Source organism: Dioscorea cayenensis, chromosome 13, assembly GCF_009730915.1.
Source record: "Dioscorea cayenensis subsp. rotundata cultivar TDr96_F1 chromosome 13, TDr96_F1_v2_PseudoChromosome.rev07_lg8_w22 25.fasta, whole genome shotgun sequence".
In the NCBI taxonomy this organism is placed as follows: domain Eukaryota; kingdom Viridiplantae; phylum Streptophyta; class Magnoliopsida; order Dioscoreales; family Dioscoreaceae; genus Dioscorea; species Dioscorea cayenensis.
The window spans coordinates 8,237,972-8,251,425 of record NC_052483.1 but is presented as its reverse complement, the minus strand read 5'-3'; the positions used below and the strand labels follow the sequence as shown (position 1 = coordinate 8,251,425).

The following is a 13,454-nucleotide window of genomic DNA, read 5'->3' as shown; positions in this document are numbered from 1 at the left end:
CTTCATTGCAAATAATCCAACATTCCATGAGCGTACCAAGCACGTGGAGGTCTGATTGTCACTATGTTCGTGATATGGTACTCGAAGGGAGTCATCTCTACGTCAGTATACCCGACGTCTCGAAGCAGCATGGCGGATATCTTCACCAAAGGTTTAAAATGTTAAAAGTCTTTAGTAATCTATGTAACAAAATGTCGGGCATGCTCGATTTATATGCTCCAGCTTGAGGGGGAGTGTTAGAGTTATGTTATAGTTTATATTTGGTTAATGGGCCATATTAGGCCCATACCACAAAACCCTAGTATTTCTTTATATATATGCTTGTACTCCTTTACTAATGATATATACAAATTATTTCTCCTATCTTCACATATATAAATCCAAACAAGGCCTATAAAACACAGGGGAAAAAAGACTTTTTCAAGGGCATAGGTGAAAGCCTAGAATATGACAAATACAAGGAGACAAAAGACTTTTAGATCATCGTTGTCACTAACGCCATTAATCCCATCTATTTGTCAGCTACATGAATCATTAGTCTATCAAGGGACAAAAGGCTACATAAATCAAGTTCTGCCATATCATTATATAAAGTTTCTGCTAAACACCTTTTAGCTCTACCTTTCTCTCTTCTACAACCTTCCAAATGAAGAGCTTCTACCTTATGAGGAAGTCTACGAGCCATCTAGCAACATACACATACCAACTTAAACGATTCTCTCTTAACTTATTAGTGATAGATGTCGCTCCCAATCTATTTCGAATAACTTCATTCTTTAATTGGTCCTTCCTAATAATGCTTGAAATCCATTTCAACATTCTCATCTTTAATTGGTCCAACCTATTTTTTTGAGTATGTTGTTTCTTAACACCCAACACTCTGATGTGTATATTATAATTGGCCTAACAACCATTCTATAAAACTTACCTTTCAATGTAATAAGTATTCTACGATTACATATAACTCCAAAAGCACCCCTCCATTTTACCTAACTTAACTTAATCCTATTTGTGATATTATCTATAAGTTCCCCATCCTCTTGAATTATAGAGCCTAGATACCAAAATCTTCTACTTCTACCGATCTCAGTATCATCCTAACTATCTTCCAAACCTTCATAATATGGCTCATAAGTTTAATTCCACAATAGTTATTACAACACTAAATGTCACCTTTATTTTTAGAGCTGGGTACTCTTATGGACTTCCAAAGTTCTATTGGGATATCATCTAGGCCTACACTTTTCCTTACTTTCATTCTTCCAAGGACATTCTTAATTTAACTTACTCTAATATTTCCAACATACTTAATTGTATCACTAACCATAGTATTATTGACCTCCAACGCTATGTTAGTCTCATGATCAACATTAAATAACTTACAAAAGTATCTTCTCAAGCTTTCCTTAATCTCATCATCTTTCATCAGCATTTTTTGTCTTCATCTGTTATACACCTAACACTTCCTAAACCCCTTTCTTTTTTTTTCTTAGCCTTAGCTAAACATCTTTTTCTCCTCTTTGAACCTATTTTAACATACAACATATCATAAGCCTTAGATTTAGCATTGCTCACGGCCCTTTTTAGTTTTGTTATTGGCTAACGTATACAACCTAACTTTTTTCACACACCTATTCTTTTGCCAAGTCTTAAAATAATTCCTCTTAGCTTAATTACCTTTTAAACATCTTCACACCACCACCAATTCTCTCCAATATTATCTCCTACATGAGCTAAACCACCTTTAAACACCCCAAGTACTTTCCTAGCTACCTTTGTAATGCAATCACCAATCAAATTCCACATGCTATTTATATCAAATTCCTATTTCCACGGCGCAACCTCTTAAACTTTCCTCTAAAATTCTAAAACCTTACTGTGATGGGGCCATACAGCGCCCACCCTTGGCACGGGCACTACCAGGCCGCTTAACCAAGGAATGGCCATAGGCAGGGTCATCCTATGAAGACAAGGTAGATGGGTTGTATGGTCGGCCATAGCTCTCGATCATGACCGGGAATGATTTCTTGCACAACCAACCTTGGGGCATGATCGTGAGTGTACTACTGGGAGCCACGCGTCGTGATCGAGTGAGCATGGCGTGACCGACAGCGTCAGGCCGAGAAAGGCCCAAAAATATTTTTAGGCATGGAACTTGGCCGGTTGATCGAAGTGGCCGCAGCCGGGCTGCCAGGAAGCTATAACAAAGACTACCAAGAAAACTTGTTGCAATCGGGCAGCCAAGCAGCTGTGACCGAGATTGCCAAGGAAACTTGCCGCAACCAGGTTGCCAGCTTGCCATGACCAAGGAATCATGTTGTGGCCGAGCCAACCTAGCAGCCTTGACCTAGACAGCCGGGACCTCAGCGCAACCACGTCACAGCATGGCACTGTGTCAGGGTTGGTGGGACAAATGACCTGCCCATGTGCAAGGATGGTCTTGTATGGCTTGACAGGAGTCCGGGTAGCCCTATACTGCATAGCATGCATAGTGATGGCACAGCGTTCTTCTCCCATGCCGCTAGCAGGGCATGGGAGTGCCTTTAAGGGACTTGGACAATTTTCGGATGTCCACATATGTGTGATCCTTGGCACCTTGGTGGGAAGGATGATTTGTTTGGCCCTTAAGGCTGGTTGTAAACATGCTTTCAAACTCAGAAAGATTTTTCTTACTCCGGTGTCCCTTGTTCCATTTTACCTTTTTACTTAGCTTTTCCTTGGCAAAACCTCATTGAGGCTAATTTGCATAGGGCAAGTGCCGCACCGGTTGTGTGATGGAGAATACACCCATGACACTAACCACCTTTGAAGTTCCACCATTTAATTTGAGGATAGTCTTACCTTACCATTTGCATCAGACTTCCTAAAATCTATATCAAACATTAGCAATCTATGTTGAGTGGTCCGACTTTCTCCAGCTATCACTTTGCAATTTCTACACCAATCGATTAATTTTCCTAGTATTAAAGAAGTCAATTTGGCTCCAATTAGAATTAGTCTTAAAAGTAATTACTTCCTATACAACGTATTAACAAGCAACATATCATAAGCTAAAGCAAAATCCAAAACACAGTCCCCGAATCATTCTATCACCATAGCTAAACCCATCATGGACCCCATTCAAGCTTCAAGCCTCTTTCCCCACGTGACCATTTAAATCACCTCCCTTAAAGTCTTTTTCATTGCTCGGTACTCCTTATACAGTCTCATCTAAAAACCTACAAATATCATTTATTTACTTACTCAAACCTGCTTGTGGAGCATAAACGCTAATGACATAAAAAATCTCATCTAAAACAAATTTTAAAAGAATAACCCTATTCCCTTTCCTAAGGACCTCAACCATTTTTTCCTTTTTTTTAAACATCTTTATCTACAATAACCCATACTCCATTCCTATGCTTATTTTTACTTACATACCAAATCTTAGACGCTAACCTCCCAATTTCCCTAGATCTATTACATACCGACTTAGTGTCTTTGACACACATTATATTAATCTTCCCTCTAATCATAGCATCCACTAGCTCATAAAGTTTTCCAAAAAGTGTTTGCATATTCCAACTAACTACTCTAAACTGATGATTTTTGACTAACTTTTTTACCAACACCAGCCCAAAACGGTTTTAGGACCCTTGCTCACATTCCACTGTATCTCGATGCCGATGCAATAGGTTTCTTTCGAGCAACATCCTAGCCAAACTTTTACTTATCGTTATATCCAGCTGTTGAAGATGTAACGCGTCACCTCCAAGTGACAACCTAGCCTTAGCAAGTATTTCATCAAGATTTATACTTGTGTTGTCCTACAAAAGTTTAACCGTTGGTTGTTAGCTACCTAACATGGCAACCCTTCTTTTTTGTTATCTGGGCTAAGGAGTAACAATGGCAGAGTTGTAGCAAGACAAAGAAGATAACCACCATTTTATCAACAACCACTAAGTGTGAAAACCTCTACGTGGCAACTCATTAAGGACTAAAGTACAAAAAAAAAGTGATAAATATAGACTATTGGTGAATTATGCAAACCATGCACTTTTCATGAATTTTTATAGAGACCATTTTATAAGGACATCACTGTTAGTGTTTTAACAATCTTTTGATTTAAGATTACGGTGGGAAGTTCATGCCATTATTCTGAGGTAAAAACATCACGATCACTTGAAACTCATGATATCAAAGATGACAAATTTTGAGGCAATCAGTGAGCTAATGTTGTAAAAATCTCTTGATGTAAGATTACAAACGCAAGTCCTTAACACTATCTTGAGGTAAGAACATCACCATCCCTTTAAGACTTTTCTTAAGGGAAAAAGCATGTACCACTGCATCCCAAGGTGAAACCAACCCTTCCCTTCTTTCCCTTAAAAAAATATAAAATAAAATAAAATAAAATAAAGCCATCAACCATGGACCATTAGCAATCACCAACTCAATGAAGTTTGAGATGGAGTCGACACAATTAAAAGGCAATTATGTTGCATTCCCAATGCAAACCTTGACACAAATATGTGCATATCGCATTGCATGTGTGGGGTATTGTCCTATGTAGCGATCACCCAATCATGGCACTTCATAATGTGATCATGAGATGCTTAGCAGTTACAAGACACCCAAAATCAAAAGAAATCCACCCCAATATCAAGATAAGACCTTGCGAAAAACTCAAGCAACAATAAACAACAAGGATTCGAAAAGTGGTTTGAAACCTGAAGTACTCTAGTAAGAGTAGGTTGTAAGGTTCAACCACTAGAAACCAAAAGGGAATTCTTTTCAAATAAAGGGTAGAATTTACCAAAATTTCAAGCAATAACGAAGTTAAAGCCATAGCCCTTGTTTGGTTTAAAGGGGAAGGGGGAGAGGAGAGGGAGCAAGAAAAAGAGGAGAGTTGAGGGTTTGAAAAAATACTATGTTTGGTTCGATGGAGGAGTCAAGACGGGTAATCTAGTTTTTCTTTTGTGAGGACTAAGGAGTAAGGAAATGTGTGATGCATATTTGACCAATTTGGCCTTTATAAAATGGACTATGATACATTTTTTGTACATATTTAATATTATTTTATACCAACTTTGTCATTATTATTAAACAAACATTAGAATAAAAAAATAGGTAATCTATTATTATTTTTATTATCATTGTTATTATTAAACCAATAATTTAATAATTATATTATTATTAAACTAATTATTTACAATTATAGGACATAATGGTATTTAAAACTTGATGAAGGGCCTATTTGTTTTTTCCCAAACTTTTATATTAAAAGTTTGTTTCAATAATCCCACTTTTCCAAAAGACTTTGATTTGGAGGAGTGGAATGTGAGGGGTTTGAAGGGGTGAAGCACCAATCCAAACTCGTACTCCCCCTTACTTCCCCACCAAACACAACTCAACCATTCTCACGCCCCATTACACCTCCAAAAACCCCCCAACCAAACAAGAGGTTAGGGAAAGAAGGATGAGGATGGCAGTCCTGGTGGTGGTGGTTGGTGGGGTGGGAAATTAGGTTTAAAAGATGCTCCACCCCTCAAAACCAAAAGGAAATCCTCTTCCAAATCAACAAAACAATTTTCTTAAATCCAAACTATTTTCTAATGAGAATCTGCTTTTGATAGCAGCTAGTTCCGCTCAAATTCAACACGACAATCTCTAAGTTTCATAGGACGTTGAAGATTGATGTAGCATTAGTGAGGCGATTTAAAGTCTAGACTATTTTCGAAAGGAAGTCTGCTTTGCATAGCAGTTATTTCTACTCAAATTCAATTTGAAAATCTCTCCAATTCTTCAGGATTGAACCCCAACACAAGTCCAAGAAAGGGTTATGAATTCCATACTACTTTATAAGTAATTAAGCTTTAGCAAATGCTCGCTCAAATTCAACATGAAAATCTTAAGAAAGATTGAAGCTCAACCCACTCCAAGGAGGGGATATCAAGTCCATGACTATTTCTAAGGTAGAATCAAATTTAGAGAACAAACATCTCAACTGAAAATCAATTTCAAATTATCTTCATATTTCAAGGGACATAGAAATCAAACTCGCTGCAATGAGAGGATTAGAATACTTTGTAAGGGGAGTCACCTTAGATTACGGTGAAATTCATACAATATCAACATGAAAGTTTATTTGAGACTCAACAACACAAAACCGGTGGTGTCGTGACACATGAAGTTAGAGTCCATGAAATTGTTAGAGTGAAAATGGTGAGAGATGAAAAAAGCTTGGTTTAATTGATTGAAAGAACAATAGGGACAATTGATGAAGGAACAAAAAATTATAATAATAATAATAATAAAATAACAATTCCAGGTATAATGCCCAATCCCAACTCTAATGATCCTAGCTTTGAAATATGCATTCTTACCTTGGCATTCATATAACGTTTACGAGCAGCCAGTGAAATTAGTGTAAAACACCTCTTTCTACGCTGGCCATAGCCACTGCTAAGCTTGTTAATTGATCAAGTTATTCATGAGCAACACAAGCTCAAGGTAGGAAAGGCTCAAGCTTAGCTCAAAATTTCTATTTTTAAATCTAGCATAATTTGCACTTTTAAGCTCAAAATTAGTTTTGAGCAAAGCTTTAACCTAAGCCAAGCTCAATCAAGCCTAGCTTGATAGCTCGAAATATATAAATATATTGTAATTTTTATATATTTAAAGTATATAATATTATTATATAATATGTTATTGGAAGAATTATTCTTAACTACCTTGTGATTTGACTCTTTCTCAATTCGGTACCTGTGGTTTGATTGTTAACACTTTAGTACCCTATAGTTTTAACCGTTTGCAAAAAGATACCAAAACACTTAACTCAGTTAATCCTTACTAATGTGGCATTTAAAAACTAATGAATTTACCTTCACCCTTAAAAGTTTATTATTTAAAACACAAGATCTGTTCTGAAAGGTTTATTATTTAAATCTATAAGGATAAAAAGGTAAATTCACGTGTTTTTAAATGCCACATCAACAAGAATTAACGGGTTAAGTGTTTTGGCATCTTTTTGCAAACAGTTAAAACTATAGGGTATTATAGCGATAATAATCAAAACCACAGGTCCCGTATTGAAAAAGCGGCTAACCACATGGTAGTTTAGAATAATTTCCCCTACGTTATTATATTGAAAATATTACATAATTTGCATTGTTTATCTTTAAAAGCAAAAATCAAGCAATAAATGAGGTTTTAGTTTCGCATTAAATCTACTCAGATTCGAACTATCAAAAATAAATTTCAATTTTAATTTCAAACTAAATCGAGCAAAGCTTAAAATATTACATAATTTGCGTTGTTTATCTTTAAAAGCAAAAATCAAACAATAAATGAGGTTTTAGTTTCACATTAAATCTACTCGGATTCGAATTATCAAAAATAATTTTCAAGTTTTAATTTCAAACTAAATCAAGCAAAGCTTAAAATATTACATAATTTGCGTTGTTTATCTTTAAAAGCAAAAATCAAACAATAAATGAGGTTTTAGATTCACATTAAATCTACTCGGATTCGAATTATCAAAAATAAATTTCAATTTTAATTTCAAGCTAAATCGAGCAAAGCTTAAGCTTTCGAAGTTAAAATCAAGTTGAGCTTAAACAAACTTTATTAAGCTAATTTCAAGCTCAAGCTACTTAATTTTTAGACAAGCTTGGGCAAAGCCTAGCACAATCAAGCCCTACCCATTTACAGCCTAGCAAGTACAGCCTTCTAATTTTCTAGAGTCCTTTGAATCTCAAACACTGCTCTTCTTGAGCAATTTAGCCCATCAGATCATGACCATCAAAATTGGCCAACTCGACCTTTTTATTCAAGGAAGAAAAAGTATCACTAGGGAGAAGGTTCCACACAGGGGTCTGCTGACTTAGAGGCTCCCAAGATAGCCTGCTCATGGCTCGACTAGTTTTGCTTCCTCCTGGATGATAGTCTTTCCTTCTCATCGACAATGGCCTGCCAGTGAGTATTTCCGTCATTTATGCCAGTTGTGTGTTGACCCAAGCATTCTTTGCTTATCTGTTTGTTTTCCTTATGTCCATCCCTGTCAATAAAGTGGCAACTACCTTTTCTAACATGTCTATGTGTAACTCCATTCTTCTTGTTACCATGAATTTAAAGACTAGCCAGAAAAAGCAGGACATACCACTTTGATAAAACGGTTGAGATTGAGTAGTTTTATTGAGTGAAAGAAGATCAGAGACAACTAATGAAAGAACAGAAAAACAAAATAACAATGCCGAGTATGACACATGATTCCAACTATATTGAGCCTAATTTCGAGATATGATTGTTGATGATCCGTATATTGCCTACTAGTGGTAATATATGGACTCTTGACATGATCTCCTTGATTAATTAGAACAATTTGTGCTCTTTCTTGATTACTTAGAGTAATCTTCTCATTTTTCTTAGAAAAAGCTCCGTTCTTATGTAGCTTAATTACTACCATTTTGGGACTCTGATTTCTCTCGAGCCATATTAAACCTCTTGAAAGAATCCCTCATTCACAAATAATCCAGCAATTTTCTTGGCAGGCCATCCTCGGTGTAATTATTCCGTGAACTTAATTGCCTAACATAAGCATTAAAGCAAGCCATTTAGGCCCAACCGGTTCATCTTACTATTGTAAAATGGAATTGTTAAATTTTATATTTTGGTACTAGTGGGCCCTATATGGGCTTAGAGTTTTACACCAAAAAGTCTCAAGACTTAGTGGCTCAACCTCTATACCTATATATAAACCCATTACACTTCTATTACACAACCGATGTGGTACTATATTTCCAACACTCTCCCTCAAGTTCAACTCGGTCGAACTTGCACAGACTTGTACACCAGAGGTCTGTTTACATGGACTTGTACACTACTTGTGTCTCAGAGGTCTTACACACATGGAGATCATACACACATGGACTTGTACCACATCGGTGGCTCCACTATATTGCTCTGATATCATGTTAGATTTTATATTTTTGGTATTAGTGGTTCTTATATGGGCTTTATATAGGTTTAGGGGTCTTACACCAAAAAGTCTCAAGACTTAGTGGCTCAACCTCTATACCTATATATAAACCCATTACACTTCTATCACACAACCGACGTAGTACTATATTTCCAACAGGAATATTACGCTGCTTTAGCAATGCACAGAAAATACACCAAAGACATAACAAAACTTCTCTTTTTATCTTGATTATGTTGTCTTGTTCGCACTTGGTTTCTTAATCAGAGGCCCTAACATTTCAGTCTGGGTAATTAACAATAAGGTCTATCCTTACTAGAAATAAAAAAAACCCACCAAAAAACAATCTGATTTATGACTTTCTCCACATAGGTTGCGTTGACACAAGCTTACCCACAAAATTCAACAGTACTTCAATTGAGGTCTAATAAACGGATATTCTTTTTTTTGTTGTATTGAATGATAAGAAAATTCCAAGAGGTTATCAAATGTTAAAATGGCATCACAACCGAGCTATGCAAGCTCAACAAAACTGAAACTTGTTTTGAGCTAGAAAAGCAACCTAAAGAGCTAAAAAAATATTCCCACATACTTTCTTATTGAAAAAGATTAACAATGATCAAGTCCTTTTATCAAATAAACAAAAAAAAAAAAATTTAAGTTCTTGTTAAAAATAATATACAATTGAGTCTTTTTCGGTTTTTCCAATAAATTAACAAAAGGTTGCTTTTCTGAAAATATTATACACCAATACACATAGGGACTTTATTGTTCTACAAGCACATTTTCTTGACACTGAACCTATCAAGCTTTATTGAATGAGCCTAAGTAGTGTTAGATTGGGGATAAAAATGTGGCCTTAAGGGAAAATTCTTTAAAAATTAGGTTGGAGGTAAAACTTTTATGTTAATTGACCAAATTTTGACCGAATTAATACTAATCAAAATTATAAATTACAATTTTACTTTTCTAATAAATGATATGTTTCTATTAATATTAATAAATTTTAGAATAATTAAATAATCAGATTTTGTAAACAAATAGATGCATGGAATAACTCTTAGGTGTTTCATAGGTCTATTTGAGCCATGTTTTTCACTCAAAAAGCATGGAATCTTGGCTTAAGCTCAATTCATTTATTATACAAACAAGCTCAAGTGAGCCAAAACTTGATAAACTCAAAATGTCCATGAAAGGCTTGGTTTCTTTGACAGCCAAAGTCAACAGCTTTTTGCGTACAGTTTCTAGTAAAAATTTATCAAATAGCATTGCCCACATAAGGCTTAACCAAATGATCAACCTTAACTATTTTTGTTAAATAGTTAAATCGAGCATTTTGATCATATCTCCCAATAGAAATAACTTAATTTTAACCCAATTGTATTTTTCCAGTCTAGCAATTCTACAGTTTAGCTTGTTGTTGAGCATGGTTTCCAATACATTTCCCTTCCCGTAGATATTATCATATTAAATGGTTTAGTCAGAGAAAAGGTATGTACTAAATAGGAATACAAAATCATACTAGATCTTAAAGTTTACATCGGCATCAGAACAAAGGCTGCATACATGGAATGCAATTTAGAAAAGAATAATATCCAAAAGTACTGCATATGCTAAACAAAATACATCTGTAGTAAAGTTCAATATATAACAGATCATATTCAGCATTAAGGACACATTAAAATAAAGATTTTGAAAGCACATTATATTTCCCGCTATCAATATTCTATTTCTGCATAAGAATTTCTTAAAAGTGTTCAGTGGTCAACTCTATGGCAATGCTAAAAAATGTGGACTAGCTCAGATGCTTATGCATTAATGTGTAACTTTATGCTTTCACATATTTATTAAAAATTTATGGCACTCAAAGAAATAGATAAGTATTTTAATCGGAAACACATATGCAGCTGCATAAATGTGTTATATTACTGCCACCCACCTATATATGTTGTTTTTAAAACCATTCATAAAAATGAAAAGAAGCAAAAACAAAACAAAAAAAGCAGACTTAGTGCAATATTGAAGTACTGAGCATAACATATGAGTAAGGCTGGATAAAAGGATCAACACAAATGGAGCCTCATAAGATTGTAGGTTAAAATTAAGACCATAGGTTTTTTTTTAAAAAACAAAAGGCCATCTTTTACAAGACGGATGTGACATTTAAAAAATAAGATTACATAATATAAACGTTTCATTTTAAACTGGACTATGTTTCAATTGAAATGAAATTAGAAACAATATTATATTAAGCATATACTACTGAATTAGCATGTAAAGAATTAAAATAAAATGAGTAATAATCTACAAGTTCAAGGGCATCATCACGCTAATATTGTTGGAGGGCTAACTACATAAGTAAAGGTTGAACTAACATTATCATAACAACACTAATAAGATTAATGTTGTTTGTAGAATTAAAGTATTTGTATGTGTATCACCTACTTTTAAGTGAAAAGGTATAATCAAGCAAAACTCATTGCTTCAAACTATCATAGCAGAAAAAAAAAAGCAAAAACAAAATCAGATTTAAAGGCACTATATAGCAGGCGTATCCACATATTAAATAGACAAAATTATATTGAAAGTATAAAAATGTAGAACTGCTACTTAATAAAGTTGGTAAAGCAAAAATCTTGATTATCGCCCTGGTGAAGAGGGGCAAATTTATCACAGGGGCAAGTGAGTATCAGATTAAATTTTGGCCATTTTAACAGTGAGGACAATTTGGATTTTTGACACATCCCCAGAAGTACTAAACAGGTTCCAGGAAGTTTTTGAACTATCTTTTCCATGTTTATCCCATCAAACAAACACAGTCTAAATCTACATATTTATCAGTTGTACAAGCAAAAACAAATTATTATTTGCTCTACAGGAGATCATTACCACAATATAGACTTAATAAGGGAAATGTCAGATAAATTTTTAAGCATCAAATCTTATATGTTGTTAAGATTCTCATTTACATATGTACTTGCCGGTTTAGCCTACACTATCAGTAGTTAATTCCACTTGGGTGATTCAAGGTATCTAGAACACATATTTAAAGAACTGCAAATGACCAAAAAAAATTTCTGATTCCATCAAATTAATTTTTCTAAGATTATCTCCTAGCTTATCAAATATATATGAGTAGGAGTCACCAATATATAAATTCCAAAATGAAGATAAAGACTGAATCATTGGAAATTAGCTTACTATATCTCCTTAGATCAAGTGCTCATTTGATCTGTGCCCACTCCATCTTATAACAGTTAGTTTTGCTCAATGAGACATTATTCTAACTGCAACAGTGTGATGCATGTATAGATGGTGATAATAGGGTAACTACTCACAAACTCCTATCCCACTCCATTGAACTTAAGTATATTTTCCACTTCTTGGGCTATTTGACTATTGTTGTGTCAAGAGCTCTAATTCAATCACTCAAAACCTATAAGCCTTCAAACCTTACTTGACAGGACTAATTTACCAGGCATATTCCAAACGAGGTTATTATATAGCTGCCAGTTTCAGACTAGAAGTAAACTTCATTAGGAAAGAAATGGCAGATCCCTAACAATGGATTCAACCTTGGTGACGCAATCTCTTAGTGATGGGAGTTAATAATTTAACTACACCCACTACCATAATTGTGTTCTAGGCCCAATTTTTAGTTTGAGTACAGCTCTTGCGTTTTAAAATTAATTTCTTGTCTTCCAGAGGGAAAATTGCACAGTTTTTGAGAGAAAGGCCTTTTCTCCCTAAGAAAACAGCAAACACATTCTACTTATAGCTGACAGGATTGCTCCAAACACCAAAAGCTAAGGCCATTTGCGTTGGTGTTTGGTAAGTGGATATTAAAAGCTCCAGGGACATCCATTCCCAATTCTGGTTCAAATTGAGTACAAATATAAAATTATTTAACGGATTTTCTTTTAATAAAGATGCAAATAATGCTGTACAAATCCCTATCTATATAAAAATATAAATTGAACCAATGAAAATCTACCAAATCCTTCATCAGCTAGGCGCTCAACATCTATTTTCCCTATATCGTGATAAAATATATATAAATATATATAGTTTTGGTGCTTGATATGAAATGAAATTAAAAAAAAAAAACACTCACAGAAACTTCAGAATTTCCTTTTTATAATAGCATGAGGGGAAGACTACAACAGATCTCTAACGCCAAAATTCCAAATTCAATGAAAATCAAGTGAAGAATCAAAGCGATGGAAGAACAGAGAGCTTACTGTAACCCATGATTCGACCACCGGGGGCCTCGGCGACATGGAAATAGTCCGGCCAGCGAGCCAAGTACGTCATATAGAAAGACATGTTGAACTGATCAAAGAAAAACCCTAGTTCGCTAAGAAAGACACTATAGTAGCCATGAACGAAGAGAAGCAAGAGAGAGGAGAGAGCTTACGGTCTCTGTGAGGTGGTCGAAGTTCACGGGAGCGAAGCGGAGGAGATCATCGCAGCAGAACCTGCGGATGGTTGTCAT

At 34.9% G+C, this 13,454-nt stretch overlaps 1 protein-coding gene across 1 annotated transcript in view; it reads right to left on the bottom strand.

The window, feature by feature from the left end:
* LOC120274779 (N-terminal acetyltransferase B complex catalytic subunit NAA20) overlaps positions 1–13,454 on the bottom strand; it is a 23,358-nt gene extending 9,904 nt beyond the window's left edge. The window contains exons 1-2 of the mRNA XM_039281315.1: positions 13,377–13,454; positions 13,201–13,291 (exon numbers count right to left, since the gene is read on the bottom strand). Of these exons, the coding sequence (XP_039137249.1) occupies positions 13,201–13,291; positions 13,377–13,454 (169 nt within the window). The remainder of the gene's footprint in view (positions 1–13,200; positions 13,292–13,376) is intronic.